Here is a 14,068-nt window from a genome sequence, read left to right as displayed (position 1 = left end):
CTGCAGCTGCATGAGGAATCAGGACCTCCCACTTTACTTCTCCCACTTTCGATAGAGAAGCAGAAGTTAAGCATCTTGCTCCCAGATGGGTCACTTGGCTCGGAAATGGTAGTGCTGAGCCTAATCCAAGACTCAATCTACTACACCTCCCCAGCAATTAAGATTTCTGGGCAAAAGGCACGAGGCAGTATAGAACTTCTGCCTTTGAACCAGTGAACAACCTACCCTCTGTGCCAAGGGAAGTGTAAGTAACTAGCATATGAGGCAAATATTTAGGTTGTGGCCCTTAATTACATTCCCTGCTCTGGCTCACTTCTCCATTCAACTTCCCTTTCCAGTCATATTGCACTATGTCACCCCCTCTTTCCTGTGCCTCAGGAAAGGTGAGGGCCACCCACAGGGGGGTGCTGCAGGCCTAGCTCAGCCCCACGGGATGTGTCTGAGCCACTGCCACATGGGAGGAGAGGTGGCACAGAGATTAGAAGAGCCTGTAGTCAGTAAAGATAGCACTTCTTTAACATTTCCTATAGATTCTCCAGCTGCTAACCAGATGTGGCAAGATTATCTCTCCTGAAACAAGTTTACGCTATTATACTCAAGACAGGCACAATTACCTTTAAAATATCTCGAAGGAAAACCAACTACATGGCTCAAAAGCTCCCTAACAAGGTAATATATAGTTACTTATATCAAGTGTGGTTTAATTCAAGGTTAGGGGAAACTACCGTTCCATGGATGTTGAAGTTCTTATTCCTTGGTGCAAAGACGTTCTGGAAACTCTTCTGGTACTGAGGTGCAGCTGTCCAAGGAGAATGAGGTGCTGGTGTGGAGATCATCATGAAGAACGGCTCAGAGTTGGATTTGTAGTCCAGGAAGCCCAAGGAGATATTAGCCTGAGATATACACAGATCTGTCATCTTCTACCCTACCCAACAGTTCAGGACTTGAAAGATGCATGTATACAAGGGGTATAATTTATAATTAGCTTTTAATCAATCTTAAGAATTTTAACAATCTTAATACTAACACAAACTATGTCAAAGTTATTACAAGTGTGTTGCTGAAACAAATATTAGGGTTTTAGGCAATACTTATTTAAAAAAGTGGAAAAGCATACCATCCTAAAAAAGCAAATAAGATCTCAGTGATTTCGCATGATCTAAACGTTGTTTTGCCTCCCATTAGGGTAAAAATAGTAATGCGGCTTTTTAAGGATTATTTTGCACTAATATGGCCTAAAGTATGTCTCTGTTGCCTTAAAATATATAAAAAGAGAGTCAATCTAATTCACAGTAGGACAGGTGGATTAAGTTACCTTAATCTTAGAAAAATATACAGAGCACAGATATCATAAGTTATGCCAGCTCAAGCAGCTAAGCTAAATGAATAACATTAAATCCAAACATATACTACCAGCATTTTAACTTATATTGACTTACATCTTTCATTTGCTTATCTGGAGCTACATTATGAAAATGAAAGCATCCCACACACGTTATGTGTTTTAATTGTTCTAGTTGATTTATAGCGTCATTTACTCCCATCACTGAACTCAAAGGATACTGACTGCATCAATTTCCACCCACCTGGTTACTCTAGGCCTGTCAGAAGCCTGTGGTTCCAACATGCCAAGCACACTTCTGCCTCAGTTCCTGCAAACCCCTTGTTCCCCCTGTCTGTGCACCCTTCCCACTGATCTGCACAACTCACTCTCACCTCTTTAAGCATTATCTAAGTAACTCCCATACCTTGTCAGATTTATTTGTCTACCTGATCACCAAGAGTGACTCTGCTTCATTTACTTAACACCTGCTATGCTGGGTGCTGAACTATTTGGTGAATTAATTCTCTGTGAAAGGTCTGTCATTAGAAACACCTTAGACAGGAAAGGAAAGTCCTAAGTTCACGCAGTTTCAGGAATTTTATATAAAAATCCACAAAGCCTTAAGAACTCCCAGTCCCTAGCTCCCCACCCTCAGGGTGAAGCTGCCATTTCCTAGCTCGTGAGTGAATCTGGGGTCAAGAGTAAGAACCTCTAAAGTAAAACCTCTTCAAAGTAATCTCTATAGTCTTAAGAGATTAGCCTTTGGGGATTTGTTGCTGGAATTTCAAGAACATTAACTCTGAGCCTGGCTTATATACAAAGAAAAAGTCCCTCAGGAGTCTTTAATCAGTTGGAAATACTTTTTGGCAGTTAAATGAAGTTATTATTCATTCATATTACTCAACAAGACCAAGTCCAAAGGTTTTCTAGGCAGAGGTTTCAACCATGAGCCAAACTTGCAAGGACAGAGCCTTGATTACTCACCAGAACATCTGTCAGGTAGTCCACACTGTAGTTTTCACCATGCTTCCGTGCCTTCCCATTGATAGACAGGGTATAGTTATAGTATTTAGAATTCTTTTCCTATTAGACAGGAAAGTAAAATTTGTTAAGCGATTAGCACACTAGAAAGTCAGAAATCATGCTGGGCTATACTCTGTTGCAATAGGGATAAGACATTTTGGGTTGCCTGGGTAGCATGGTTGGTTAACCGTTTCGGCTCAGGTTGTGATCTCAGGGTTGTGAGACTGAGTTCTGCATTGGGCTGAGACTCTCTCTCTTTCTGCCCTCCACTTCCCCAGCCCTAGTCAAATAAATCTTTAAAGAAAAAAAAAAGGCATTTTTTAAAAAAGGGAATTACTCATTTAGTACTGAACTGGATTTTTTGACTAGAGTTTTATTAACTATTAGCACAGTTTCAATAATCTGTCGTAGTTTAAAAAGCCACAAGTAGATCAGACAGAACAGCAAAATATGTAACTAAACCTGGTGTGATGCAGGAAAAACATCTCCCAGAGGAGTGACTCACAAATCAACAGACTTTAAGAGGAGAAAATAGCTAATCATAAATGCAGAGCAACTTATGTCAAAATCAGAGCTAAATGAGAGAGTAAACATATTCTATATCTGTAGGGCTGTGTGTGTTAACTGTCACTGGCTTCAATAATCACTCACCAAGGCGTACCAGTAACTCCAGCCGAGAGGGACATGTTCTAGTCCACCTGCATCTGGGGCTCCATACTGAAAAGCAAGACAAGCAGGACATCAGAAATGCTTAGCTAGGACCAGATCAATAAGAAAGAGGAAGCTTTTAGAATCCTTTCAGATCAGTGCCTGAAACCAGATGTTCAATTTTCCCAAACACATGAATCAAGTCGAAAAGTAAAGAACACTAAAACCTAGGAACTACTGAAGGAGGAGTTTGTAAACTATGGCCGTAGGCCAAATCTAGCCAGCCAACTGTTTTATATGATCAGTAAGCTAAGAATTTTTTTTCCATTAAAAAATACAAACAGCAATTAATAGAGGAGTATTCTGTGACATGTGACAGTTACAGGGAATTGAAATTTCAGTCATGAAGTTTTTTTGGAACGCAGGTGCACTCATTTTGGTTTGTGTCTTTCTATCTGCTTTCATGCTACAACGGCAAGGTCAAATACAGGAGCCCCCCTTATTTGCAGTTTCATTTCCCATGGTTTCAGTTAACCAGTGGTCAACCGAAGTCCAACAGCAAATAAGCCTCCTGCCAGAAGGTCACAATGCCTGTCATTCACCGCTCTTCTTACCATGTAGGTATTTTATCATCTCACACCATCACAGGAAGGGGGAGTACAGTGCAATAAGACACTCTGAGAGACACAAGACTCACATAATTTTTATTGCATTCTATGGTTGCAACTGTTCTATACGGTTATTAGTTGTTGTTAATCTCTTACTGTGCCTAATTTCTAAGTTAAACTTTATTACGGATACATATACATAGATAAAAACAGTATATTATAGAGTTCAGTACTATCCGTGGTTTTAGACATCTACTGGGGGTCTGGGGAAGCATCCCCGTGGATAAGACGGTGGGTGGGGGGAGTATTGTCATCACAAAAGAAAAGCTCAAAGTATTTACTTCTGGCCCTTTCTAGAAAAAGTCCATATAGCTTAGGCCACGAAGTTCATTTCTGGAGTTACTGAAAGCGAAGACTGAACACTCCAACTGACCTTGTGGTTAATGACAACCAAAATAAACAGACTATGAGCTCTCAGCTTATAACTGCACTTGTCCTGATGATGAAACCTACTTTTGGAGCTCAATTTATTTGATGAGATGAATTAAGTGACCAGAGACTCATCCCATTTAACTCAACAAGGTTTAGTATTGCCCATTTATTTTTATTTATTTATTTTTAAAGATTTTATTTATTTATTTGACAGAGAACACAAGTAGGCAGAGAGGCAGGCAGAGAGAGAGAGAGAAGCAGGCTCTGCACTGAGCAGAGAGCCCGATGTGGGGCTCGATCCCAGGACCCTGGGATCATGACCTGGGCTGAAGGCAGAGGCTTTAACCCGCTGAGCCACCCAGGAACCCCAGTATTGCCCATTTAAAAAAGAATTTAATTTATGAGAAATCTTTGTATTTTAATGAACTTCTCCTAATTTTGTATACAGAATTTTTAAAAAAGATTATTATTTATTTACTTGACAGAAGGTACACGAACAGAAAGAGCGGCAGGCAGAGGGACAGGGAGAAGTAGGCTTCCCCCTAAGCAGGGGGCCTGATGCGGGACTCAATCCCAGGACCCTGGGATCATAGACACTTAACCGACTGAGTCACCCAGGTGCCCCTATTTTTGTATACACATTAAGTGATCTCTGATAGGCAAAGTAGTATAAATTCTCTGTATGACCCACGTCTTACCTCAATAACCTAGTATCTGTACTTATTTCTCATGATTCTTTTCAAACTGACTTAACCTTCCTTCCAACTCACAAGGTTGAAAATTCTCCCAATTGTGGGGAGGGAAAGAACGAACAGAAAATTCAGATTAAATATTAGTATCTTTAGCAACCATGGATAAAGTATGTAAAAAATGTACATCTTTTCTTTGTCCTGCACCCCCAGTTTTACTATGAGAGAGAACCCAGACATTCCCAAATAAACTGTTTCCTCTAAGTTTGAACTTTGAGTAAAAGCTAAGACCAATGTGGTGAACCTGGGGGCCATGAAATCTGGACTTGGCCAGCTATAGTGGGTATCCTCTCATCCAGGCACCCAAGAGGCCAGCACATCCACCACTAAGCCAAATGCTGTAGTGGCCTGAATATCCCAGGCTCGGGGTGTTTTCCCTCTATCAGTGATCACTCCACATTTTCGAAAATGGGAACAAAAAGGGATAAGTCTGAAGTTGTTATAACGCAGGAAAGGTGGTAGAAGGAAAAAAATTCTTCATTCTCTTCCTGATAAAGGGGAAATGGAGACAAAGATACCATGAGACGAACATGACAAGCAAAATCCTTGAAGAAAAAGGGGAAGATGCATCAGACAGCAGCAGTCATAGGACAATTAAAAAAAAAAAAATGCTATGAGGCTATCTAAAGGAAGAAGAACTATAGTACTCAAATCATGTAAATATGTTCATGTAAGTAAATTCTTGTTTAATGTGCAGATTAGGAGAAAACTATACCAAAAACATTTTAACATGACTCAAACGGATAATAATGAAAAAAAACATGAATTACATTAATTTACATTTATAAAGCTTTTTTTTTAAAAAAAGGAATAATGAGATCATTCAACCTACCTCATTTAAGTATTTCCCTGCGAAAAAGGTTTGATAACCACACATCGATCTGAGAATTGCTGGGAAAGTATTTGGTTCTTGGATCTTCTGCCAAGACTTACTACTGCAGTTTCCCTCCAAAGTGTTGTTAACAACGTGATGATTATGTGGGTACTTTCCTGTCAAGATACTGGCTCTGCTCGGGCAGCAAAGAGCACTTGGCACATACTACAAAGCGAACAGAAGCAAAAAACCCAGTTACACAAGAAAGATGGATTTCTCCTCATTTCTAAAGAGAGTAAAGAAAGCTGCTTAATACTCTAATTTTGAATTTCTAATTTCCCATGGAATAGTTTTTTGGTTTTTTGTTTTGTTTTTTTTTTTTTTTTTGGTAACACATGACACACTTCAGAGCTGCTTTATGTCACATAGTAGAGACCGTAAACAAACCAAGAGAACAGATTTCTTTTTCAGCTGGTTTCTTTCTGCAGAATAAGTTATTCCAATCTTATCTGCCAAAGAAATATTTACATGGTAGGAGCTAGGTCTTTTTTTTAAAAAAAGGCTTCATGCCCAACCTGGAGCCCAAAGTGAAGGTTGAACTCAGGACCCTGAGATCAAGACCTGAGCAGAGATCAAAAGTTGGATGCTTAACCAACTAGGCCACCCAGGCACCCCAGGAGCTAGATCTTAACCAAATATAAAGACTACTACCTGAATCTAATGTAGCTGAGAGGCACAGGTTCATTTTCAGGATAATCTGTAGCTTTATATAATTCCTATATCACTTAATACACTGGACAGAGATTATTTTTTCTACTCTAATGATTTCTCCATTAGCTACTATCATCAATAAACTTAACCCATTTTACCTATTATTTGTGTATATCTTAGTACACATCACCAAACCACTTTACAGAGAATAATACTAGTTTATACCCGCACCAGCAGGGAAGGAATGCTCATTCAAGTACACCCTTGCCAAAATTATGTATTATCCCTTATTAAATACTTGGCATTTCTTTGGGCTTTCAAATTGGATTTGGCATTTTTAAATACTGGTGAGGATGAACATTCTCCACATGCATACTGACCGACTGTGTTTACGTGAATGACTTGTTCATGTGCTTTGTACATTTTTTTTGTACATTTTTTTCCTGGGACATCAGCTTCTTGTTACATAAAATCTGAGTTAAGGAAGGATTCTATCATGTTACAAATATTTGCCATTTTTTATTTTTGCTTTTTCAATTTTGTCAGATTATTTGACTTCTGTAATTTTTACATTGGCAAGACTTTCAATCCTTTCGCTTGTCTGATGACCTATTTTTTTGGTCGCTATCACACTGTTTACTGTATCTTCATATTACATTTTGTTATCTGGAAGGTCAATTTCCTCCTTTAAGAAATTACCTTGATTGTTCTAACCTATTTATCATTCCAGATAAATTTAGAATCACTTTATTCAGCCTTTAAAAAATCTTGTTGGGATTTTGATTAGAATAAACTAATGTTGGGTCTTCCTGCTGAAGATGATGGGTGTGTCTACATATTAAGTATTTTTATTAAGTAGTTTTATTACATTACGAATGAAGTTCTGTAACCTTATTTATAAACACAGGTCTTAACCATTACTGACCAGCAGCTATACCTAGAGTCTGCATTTTCCTGCTGTATGAATGGGCTCTCTTCTCTCTCCTCCCCAGTACTTCTCTAACTGGTTATATAGAAGAAGATTATTTTTATTTTTTCATTTCTATTTTACTAAACTCTATTAATTTAAAAAGTTTTTGAACAATTCTACATTTTTTGGGTAGAAAATACAAAGAAGTGGAAATAATAATTATGTCTTTTTCCAATATTCCAGTTAAGTCTGCAGGATTCATGCTGATCACGACAATTCAGAACAGCATTAAGTGACAAGTATTAGGCCCCTGTCTCATCTCTAACAGCACTGGCCTGAGTCTTGCACCTTAACTATAAGGTGTGCTATTTGTTTGAAATACTCATCATAATAAGGATGCATTCTTCTAACAGTTCAATAAATTACCAGAAAAGGATGCTAAAATTTCAAAGGGCTTTCAAGCATCTATTAAGATGAACATTACCTTTTTCGTCTTTCAACTACTGATCTTGTTGGTGGACAATATAACAATTACTATTACGTAGTATTTACTGCAACTCAGGTGCTGATATAAGTGCTTGCTTTACATGTATATATTCATTTAATATCACAAAACCCTGAGGCAGATTTTAGGACACCCAGTTACAAATGGGAAACTAGAGAGGTTAATAACTTGCCCAACATCAAACAGTTAGAAAAGAGGCAGAGAGAGCATTCAAAACTAGGTGATCCAGCTCCAGAATCTGTGCTCTTAAGCACAACACTATGTTGCTGTTTAATGGATTTCCTGATAAGCTAGGCTACTACTTACTTGGTTATGTGCATGGTTCCTGAATTTGATTTATTAGTATTTTATTATGGATCTTTGCAACTCTTTGCATCTCCTTCCTTCCCTCATTTGGGCTCCACACCAGGCCTGAACTCCTAACCCTGAGATTGAGACCTGAGCTGAGACCAAGAGTCAGATGCTTAATTCACTGAGCCACCCAGACACCCCTGCATCTATGTTTACATAGACATAGCTATTTATACCTCATACATGCACATATATGTGTATACACACACAAGATACTGGTTTTGTTTGGTTGCTATTATTTTTCTCAGGCTGACTGTCAGGATTAATAGGGCTTTGTAAAGTGGCCGGCAAGAGTTGACCACAAAGTAATTTACATTGCATAAATGTTACTTGATTCTTACAATTCATTTTCAAACCTCAAACAGTAAAGCTTTAAATATTCTCTAGTTCTGAGCTATAAATCAAACTGGCTTAGAAAATACCTACAATTAAGGTTCAAATTGTAAAAAGTAGTATTTCAATTAAAAGCATTTAAATCACATTATATAAAGTTCTTCCTTTAGATCAGGCATTTAACTAGGTCTCCCCAAAAGAGCATGCTTCTTCTTAGAACATCAACATCAAGTCTCACAAAATTAAGGTAGCTTTAAAACTTACAGCACTGGAGAAAGTCATCCCCATTTCTCCAATGAGAGCCTTGGTTTTCTTTAGTGGTGTCTGTGAAGTAAATAATCATCTGTTAAGCCATTTCCTCCAATTAAAAAAAAAAAAAAACACAGAGACCAAAACTCATGTTTTTTGCATCTTACTCGCAATGATCAGCTCCATCTGACACTAAGAAACTGCCAAAAGAGTTCTGTTTCTGGAGATGAACCAAACAGGTTTGGTTACAGTCAGTTATATCCCATGCAAAAGAGCAGTGGGGTCACAATGCCTGCAGGAAGGGAAAGTTCACAGCTGATAGCATTATTCTAGCAATGCTGATTTCAATGTAATGAAATTTTGGTGCTCTCTTTTGTCAGCAGCCCTCTCACAAGATAGATAGGGCAGATCTCCATTAATTCATCTTTAGGAGCAGGATGTGGGCTCAGAGATGAAAGGAGCCTTCCCCTCTTTAAAAACAGAGAGGTTTTAGGTTCCCAGAGCCAGATAAGGTCCCGAAGCCCAGAAAAGGACTCAAATATCATCAGTGATGGAGTCCAAATGCCTCCTTTTCAATCACAAGCTCAAAACCCCATGCACTAGGCCAATCACGACTTTAAGTAAGGACTTGAACCAGATGGCAAGTAGTAGAGACAATAATCTCAAATCCTAGAGTGAGGATAAAAGTATGAAGAAGGTCATTAAAATACAAATAAAAGGAACACTAACAATCTTTATTTAGATTCCAGACAACAAAAAAGGACCACTGAAGAGATTCTAATTTTAGTTGTATTTTATCAATCAGTTCATGATGATTTTGAAGTACCTTTGAAATCTGAGACCATATTCAGTATAGTTTTAAATATACCTTATAGTATATTTTATATTTTAAATATTTTAAATATACCTTAAAGATCACCTAAATATGTGATTATGTTAACAAGGTTCTTGTTTATAATACTGTATAAACGACTCTCCCCCACTGTTTTATATAGATAGTAAAAAACCTAAAGAACCCATAAGCTCAAAAGGATGAGAATTCTAACTTATTTAAGAAGACCCTTCATAAGTGCATGAGTAGCTCCAGAATAGGTTTCCAAGGAGATGCTACAGATCTATAAGTCTTCGTTAACCTTCAGAAGCAATGTCACCAACTGAGATCCTCCAGAAAACATCACTGGGTGCTACTTTCAGGTAAAGAATATTGGGCTGAATTAAACACTGGATGGACAAGAAATCTGAGTTATGACAACAGAGGGAGGGGAAATGAGAATACAAAGTATAAATGGGAAAAAGGACATTGTGAGTTGATTATATGGGACTCAATCCTCAAACTGTTGGATAAATATGCAACAGTACTGAAGAATATCTGATTGTTTTTTATTTTTTATTTTTGAAGATTTTATTTATTTGACAGAGAGACACAGCGAGAGAAGAAACACAAGCAGGGGGAGTGGGAGAGGGAGAAACAGGAAGCCCGATGTGGGACTTGATCCCAGGATCCTGGGACCATGACCTGAGCTGAAGGAAGACATCTTCAGCTGAAGGCTGAAGGCTTCCTTCAGCTGAAGGAAGACATCTCAGCTGAAGCTGAACCACCCATGTGCCCCAGAATATCTGATTTATAGTAAGACTATAGTATGTGATTATAACCCATTTGTTAAATACTTAACGTGTGTCAGGCACTGATCGAGGCCAGGATGAACAGAAGACAGAAGGTCCTTGATCTCATGACCTCTGTATTCTTGGGGACTTAAATAACAGGTAGACAATCATTTCAGGCAGTGAAAAGTGCTATGAACACAATAAATCAGGATGATGTCCTTTAACTGGCGGGAGAGGGGGAAACTACTTTAGTTGGGTGGTCAGGAGAGGCCTCTTTCAGGAAGTAACTTGGGTACTCAGAGTTACATGATGAGGAGGCCAGCCATGCTAAGATCTAGGAAAAGGTGCTTCCAGGCTAAGTGAATAGCAAAGACAAGAGCTGCCAGAGAAGACACACATGTGAGGAACAGAAAGAAGGCACATGTGGTAGAAGTAGCACAGCAAGTAAAGGAGACTGTGGGGTAAGACAAGGTCAAAGTGTTAGGCAGGAGGCAGCAGATGATGCACAGAGATTTTAGTGTCAATAAGAATTTGTCTTAATGACTGTAATTTTTATGCTGCTAACACCAGTACAGTGATAACCATGTCTGCTAAATCAAACAAATCCTAACAAGAACCACGCTGTACTGAAAATGTCTGTGTCTATGCTAATCTGAATGCTAAAATGGATCCTTAAGATACCAGCAAAGAGAGTTACAAGGTTGGTCAGGTCAAGATTGTACAACACTGCTTAAGGAGCAGTCAATCTGATACCTGGATATGGGTAAATGCATTACTTGACTCATCCAAAGCAAATCCCTTCCATAAAAATCCTAAGGAGTCATTTACTTTTTTGGCTCCATGTATAGCGGCTCTGAAATAAAATTTTAACATATTTAATAATCATTGTTTTCAGCAAAGACATGATGTGTTCGTCCCCTACATTTCATCATGGCTCCTTCCCTTACTTCCTTGAAATTTTGACCAAATGTCAGTTCTTCCAGGGTGAATGATTTTAGAAAGAGCAACCAGTGAAGTAGAGTGTATCCATCCCACCATAACATTCAAGTAAAATAAAATAGGAACTATTCCCTAAGCAAAAAACCAGAGTCCCACAGATGATACCTGCAACAAATACAGGGAAATGTTCAAGATGATCATAAAAGACGATTTCAAAGATGACTGAAAGATTCTACATGAAACACTACAGGAAGTACTAGAATCCTTCTACCTGAGCTGGTCTGGTGGACTGGACTACAGTTTATTTGGCCAACGATGGCAGCAATTCATAATCCTTTTTGAGCCAGAGACCTCATTCTCCACAAAATTGAAGATAAAATACAGAGTATTACGTATAAATTAAGGACTTCCATGACCCCCCTGGTGTTCCTAAGTATCATCTTAAGAATCTCTGATCTGAAGTATAAGTGAGTAGCTGATGTGGTTATGTGGAATGACATCTGTTAAGTCAGTATTCTAGAATATGAGAAAAATGGGGCTTCAAGATCATAAGACACCAGGCTTTGCTCCTTATTAGCTACATGAACTTTGGCCAAGTTACTTAACACCCTCTTAGTTTCCTCTTATTTAAGGGAAGGACAATATGTACAGCAAAGAACTTTTATGACTAAAACACAAGTATAAAATACTTCACACTCTTACTGCTCCAAGTAGGTTTTCAAATGCTGTTACTGTCTTAGTGATTTCCCTTCAAGTCCTGCTTGACAACTAGTGGTAGAATACCCTGGAAAAGGATACAAGAGAAGCCAGAATACCCCAAAGAGTTGAGAGCATTAAATTTGACTTGTTCCCCACTCAATTTTGGCTCTTTAGTATAAACACCTATAATAAAGAATCTGATACTGGTTTAAAGAAGCAAATACAACATGCTAAGGAGAAGATACCTCAAAGCTATACAGACCACACCTGTGTTCTGTAAAAATTAAGAAACTCAATTCTGAACACCTTATATTTCAGTGATAAATTTTTGTTTTCACCAGAGATGTAAAAGCTTGACCTTTTAATTGTCTTAGTCACTAAGCTATTACTAATTTTTGATAGAGATGGCTTGCCTTTTCTAGACAAAGCACTTTTCAAGGACGCACATAAAGTTTTTTTGAAGGAATTTTGTGAGGAGGGTCAGTGGAGTGGTGGGAATGGAAAAAACAAAGTAAATTCCAGGAGGGCAATTAAGTCAAGACTCTTCAATGTCAATGTGGTGGAGTAGAAACTAAAAGGCAATGAGGCATATGTGACACAAAATGTAAATGCAAGCATCTTAAACATAAACCAGAAAAGTTTCTCAGCACTGTGAACACAGTCCTGAGTAAGAAATACATTTTCATTAATTATCCAGAAATATATATATGGATATGCGTACCCTTATCATATATACCCACATGTATCACACCAACATTTTCTATTCTACTTTATTTCACAGGAGAGTAAAAATCTGGTAGCTACTCACTAAACTGATTTCACAACTCACTTATGGGTTGAAATCGGCAGTTTGAAGGACACTGAGGTAGGGTGTTCCCAGACAGTGTAAGTTAGGAACCTCTTGCGTGAAGTGTTTTCATAGTCTCAGCACTTAGCTGAAAACAAAAAGATAACTGAAACGAAGAAATAAAGGACATATATATTTTCTTAAAAGATAAGAAAAATGCCATAACCAGGATCAGAGCACTCATCAGAATTTTGACCTGTTTCAACTACATAAGTGCCTTGGGAAAGCCCCTTTCTGGGGCCTCCATGAGTAAGGGGTTGGGTAATGCGCCTGAAGGTCATAAATTCCAGAACTCTAAGATAAAGAAGCAAAATTCACTCTGGGAAACAATGAAGTCTCATGAAAAAACACATTTAAAATGGAACACGGACAATAGTAGCAAATGTATCAGCCAGGTGTTCAATTAAGCTAATTGAATTCTCTCGATTCTTGGGAGGCAAAGCGCAGCCTGAAGAGTTTGACAACCTATCCATCAGATTAGTTGATCTCAGCACTTATTAAATATCGGGCACAGACACTGTACATGGAGACAAACACAGAGGTGGCCTAGGTCCTTTAAAGAGAGAGCTGGACTTGTCCTCAGATCCTCTAAGCCAAAAGAAAAACAAGGCTTGCGTGCTCTTAGCCACCACCTGCTCATCGTTGGTTCAGCCCATCCCTAACTGGCGTCCACCTGTTTATTTTGAGCTATAAACGCGAACTCCGCAGCACTAAGGTCCAGGTTCGAACCTCTGTGTAGTGCGTGCATGTGTGCCTACTCAAAAGAGACGCGGGAGAGAAAGGAAACAGAGTCCTGCGGCCCCTCAAACTTGCGTATGGGGTCAGGCGTGGCAAAAGCAAAACCATCCAGGATCAGGCACCCAGCTCAGGGAACTGGGGGGTGGGGATGGCGAAAGAGGACAAGAAACCTGGGGGTCAGCCGGGGAGATCGAGGGGCGGGGCAGAAATAGAAGCGTTACCATGCCGCCGAGCACTTCGTCCTGGTCGTCGGTGAGGAGCAGCACCACATTGGGCCTCCGAGAGCCCGTCGCCACCCCAGAGACCCCCAGGCAGCTGCCCAGCAGCAGCAGCAGCGCCGCGCTGCAGGAAGGCAGGTGACGGGGGCTGTTCCGCCGCGGCCCACTTGGGGCCAGAGGCAGGAGCCACATGGCAGACTGGGTTCCGGGGGTGGCCCCGGGACCGAATGGAGGGACGCGCAAGTGTCTGAAGACCAAAAGGCGAACGAACTGCAGGAGGAAAAGCGTTGCCGGGAAAGGCCGGGGGACTGGGGTCAGGCGTTTTCTCCCCTAGCACGATCACGTGAACCGGAGACAGGGGGCGG

General features: G+C 39.5%; 1 protein-coding gene across 1 annotated transcript in view; it reads right to left on the bottom strand.

The window, feature by feature from the left end:
- GNS (glucosamine (N-acetyl)-6-sulfatase) overlaps positions 1–14,068 on the bottom strand; it is a 57,072-nt gene extending 43,004 nt beyond the window's left edge. Inside the window, exons 1-6 of the mRNA XM_032347156.1 lie at positions 13,707–14,068; positions 8,673–8,732; positions 5,617–5,823; positions 2,999–3,064; positions 2,309–2,407; positions 726–893 (exon numbers count right to left, since the gene is read on the bottom strand). Of these exons, the coding sequence (XP_032203047.1) occupies positions 726–893; positions 2,309–2,407; positions 2,999–3,064; positions 5,617–5,823; positions 8,673–8,732; positions 13,707–13,895 (789 nt within the window). The 5' untranslated portion in view covers positions 13,896–14,068. The remainder of the gene's footprint in view (positions 1–725; positions 894–2,308; positions 2,408–2,998; positions 3,065–5,616; positions 5,824–8,672; positions 8,733–13,706) is intronic.

This window comes from Mustela erminea, chromosome 6 (assembly GCF_009829155.1).
Source record: "Mustela erminea isolate mMusErm1 chromosome 6, mMusErm1.Pri, whole genome shotgun sequence".
Lineage (NCBI taxonomy): Eukaryota > Metazoa > Chordata > Mammalia > Carnivora > Mustelidae > Mustela > Mustela erminea.
The sequence above is the reverse complement of the archived record's forward strand: the minus strand, read 5'-3'. Positions and strand labels throughout refer to the sequence as shown.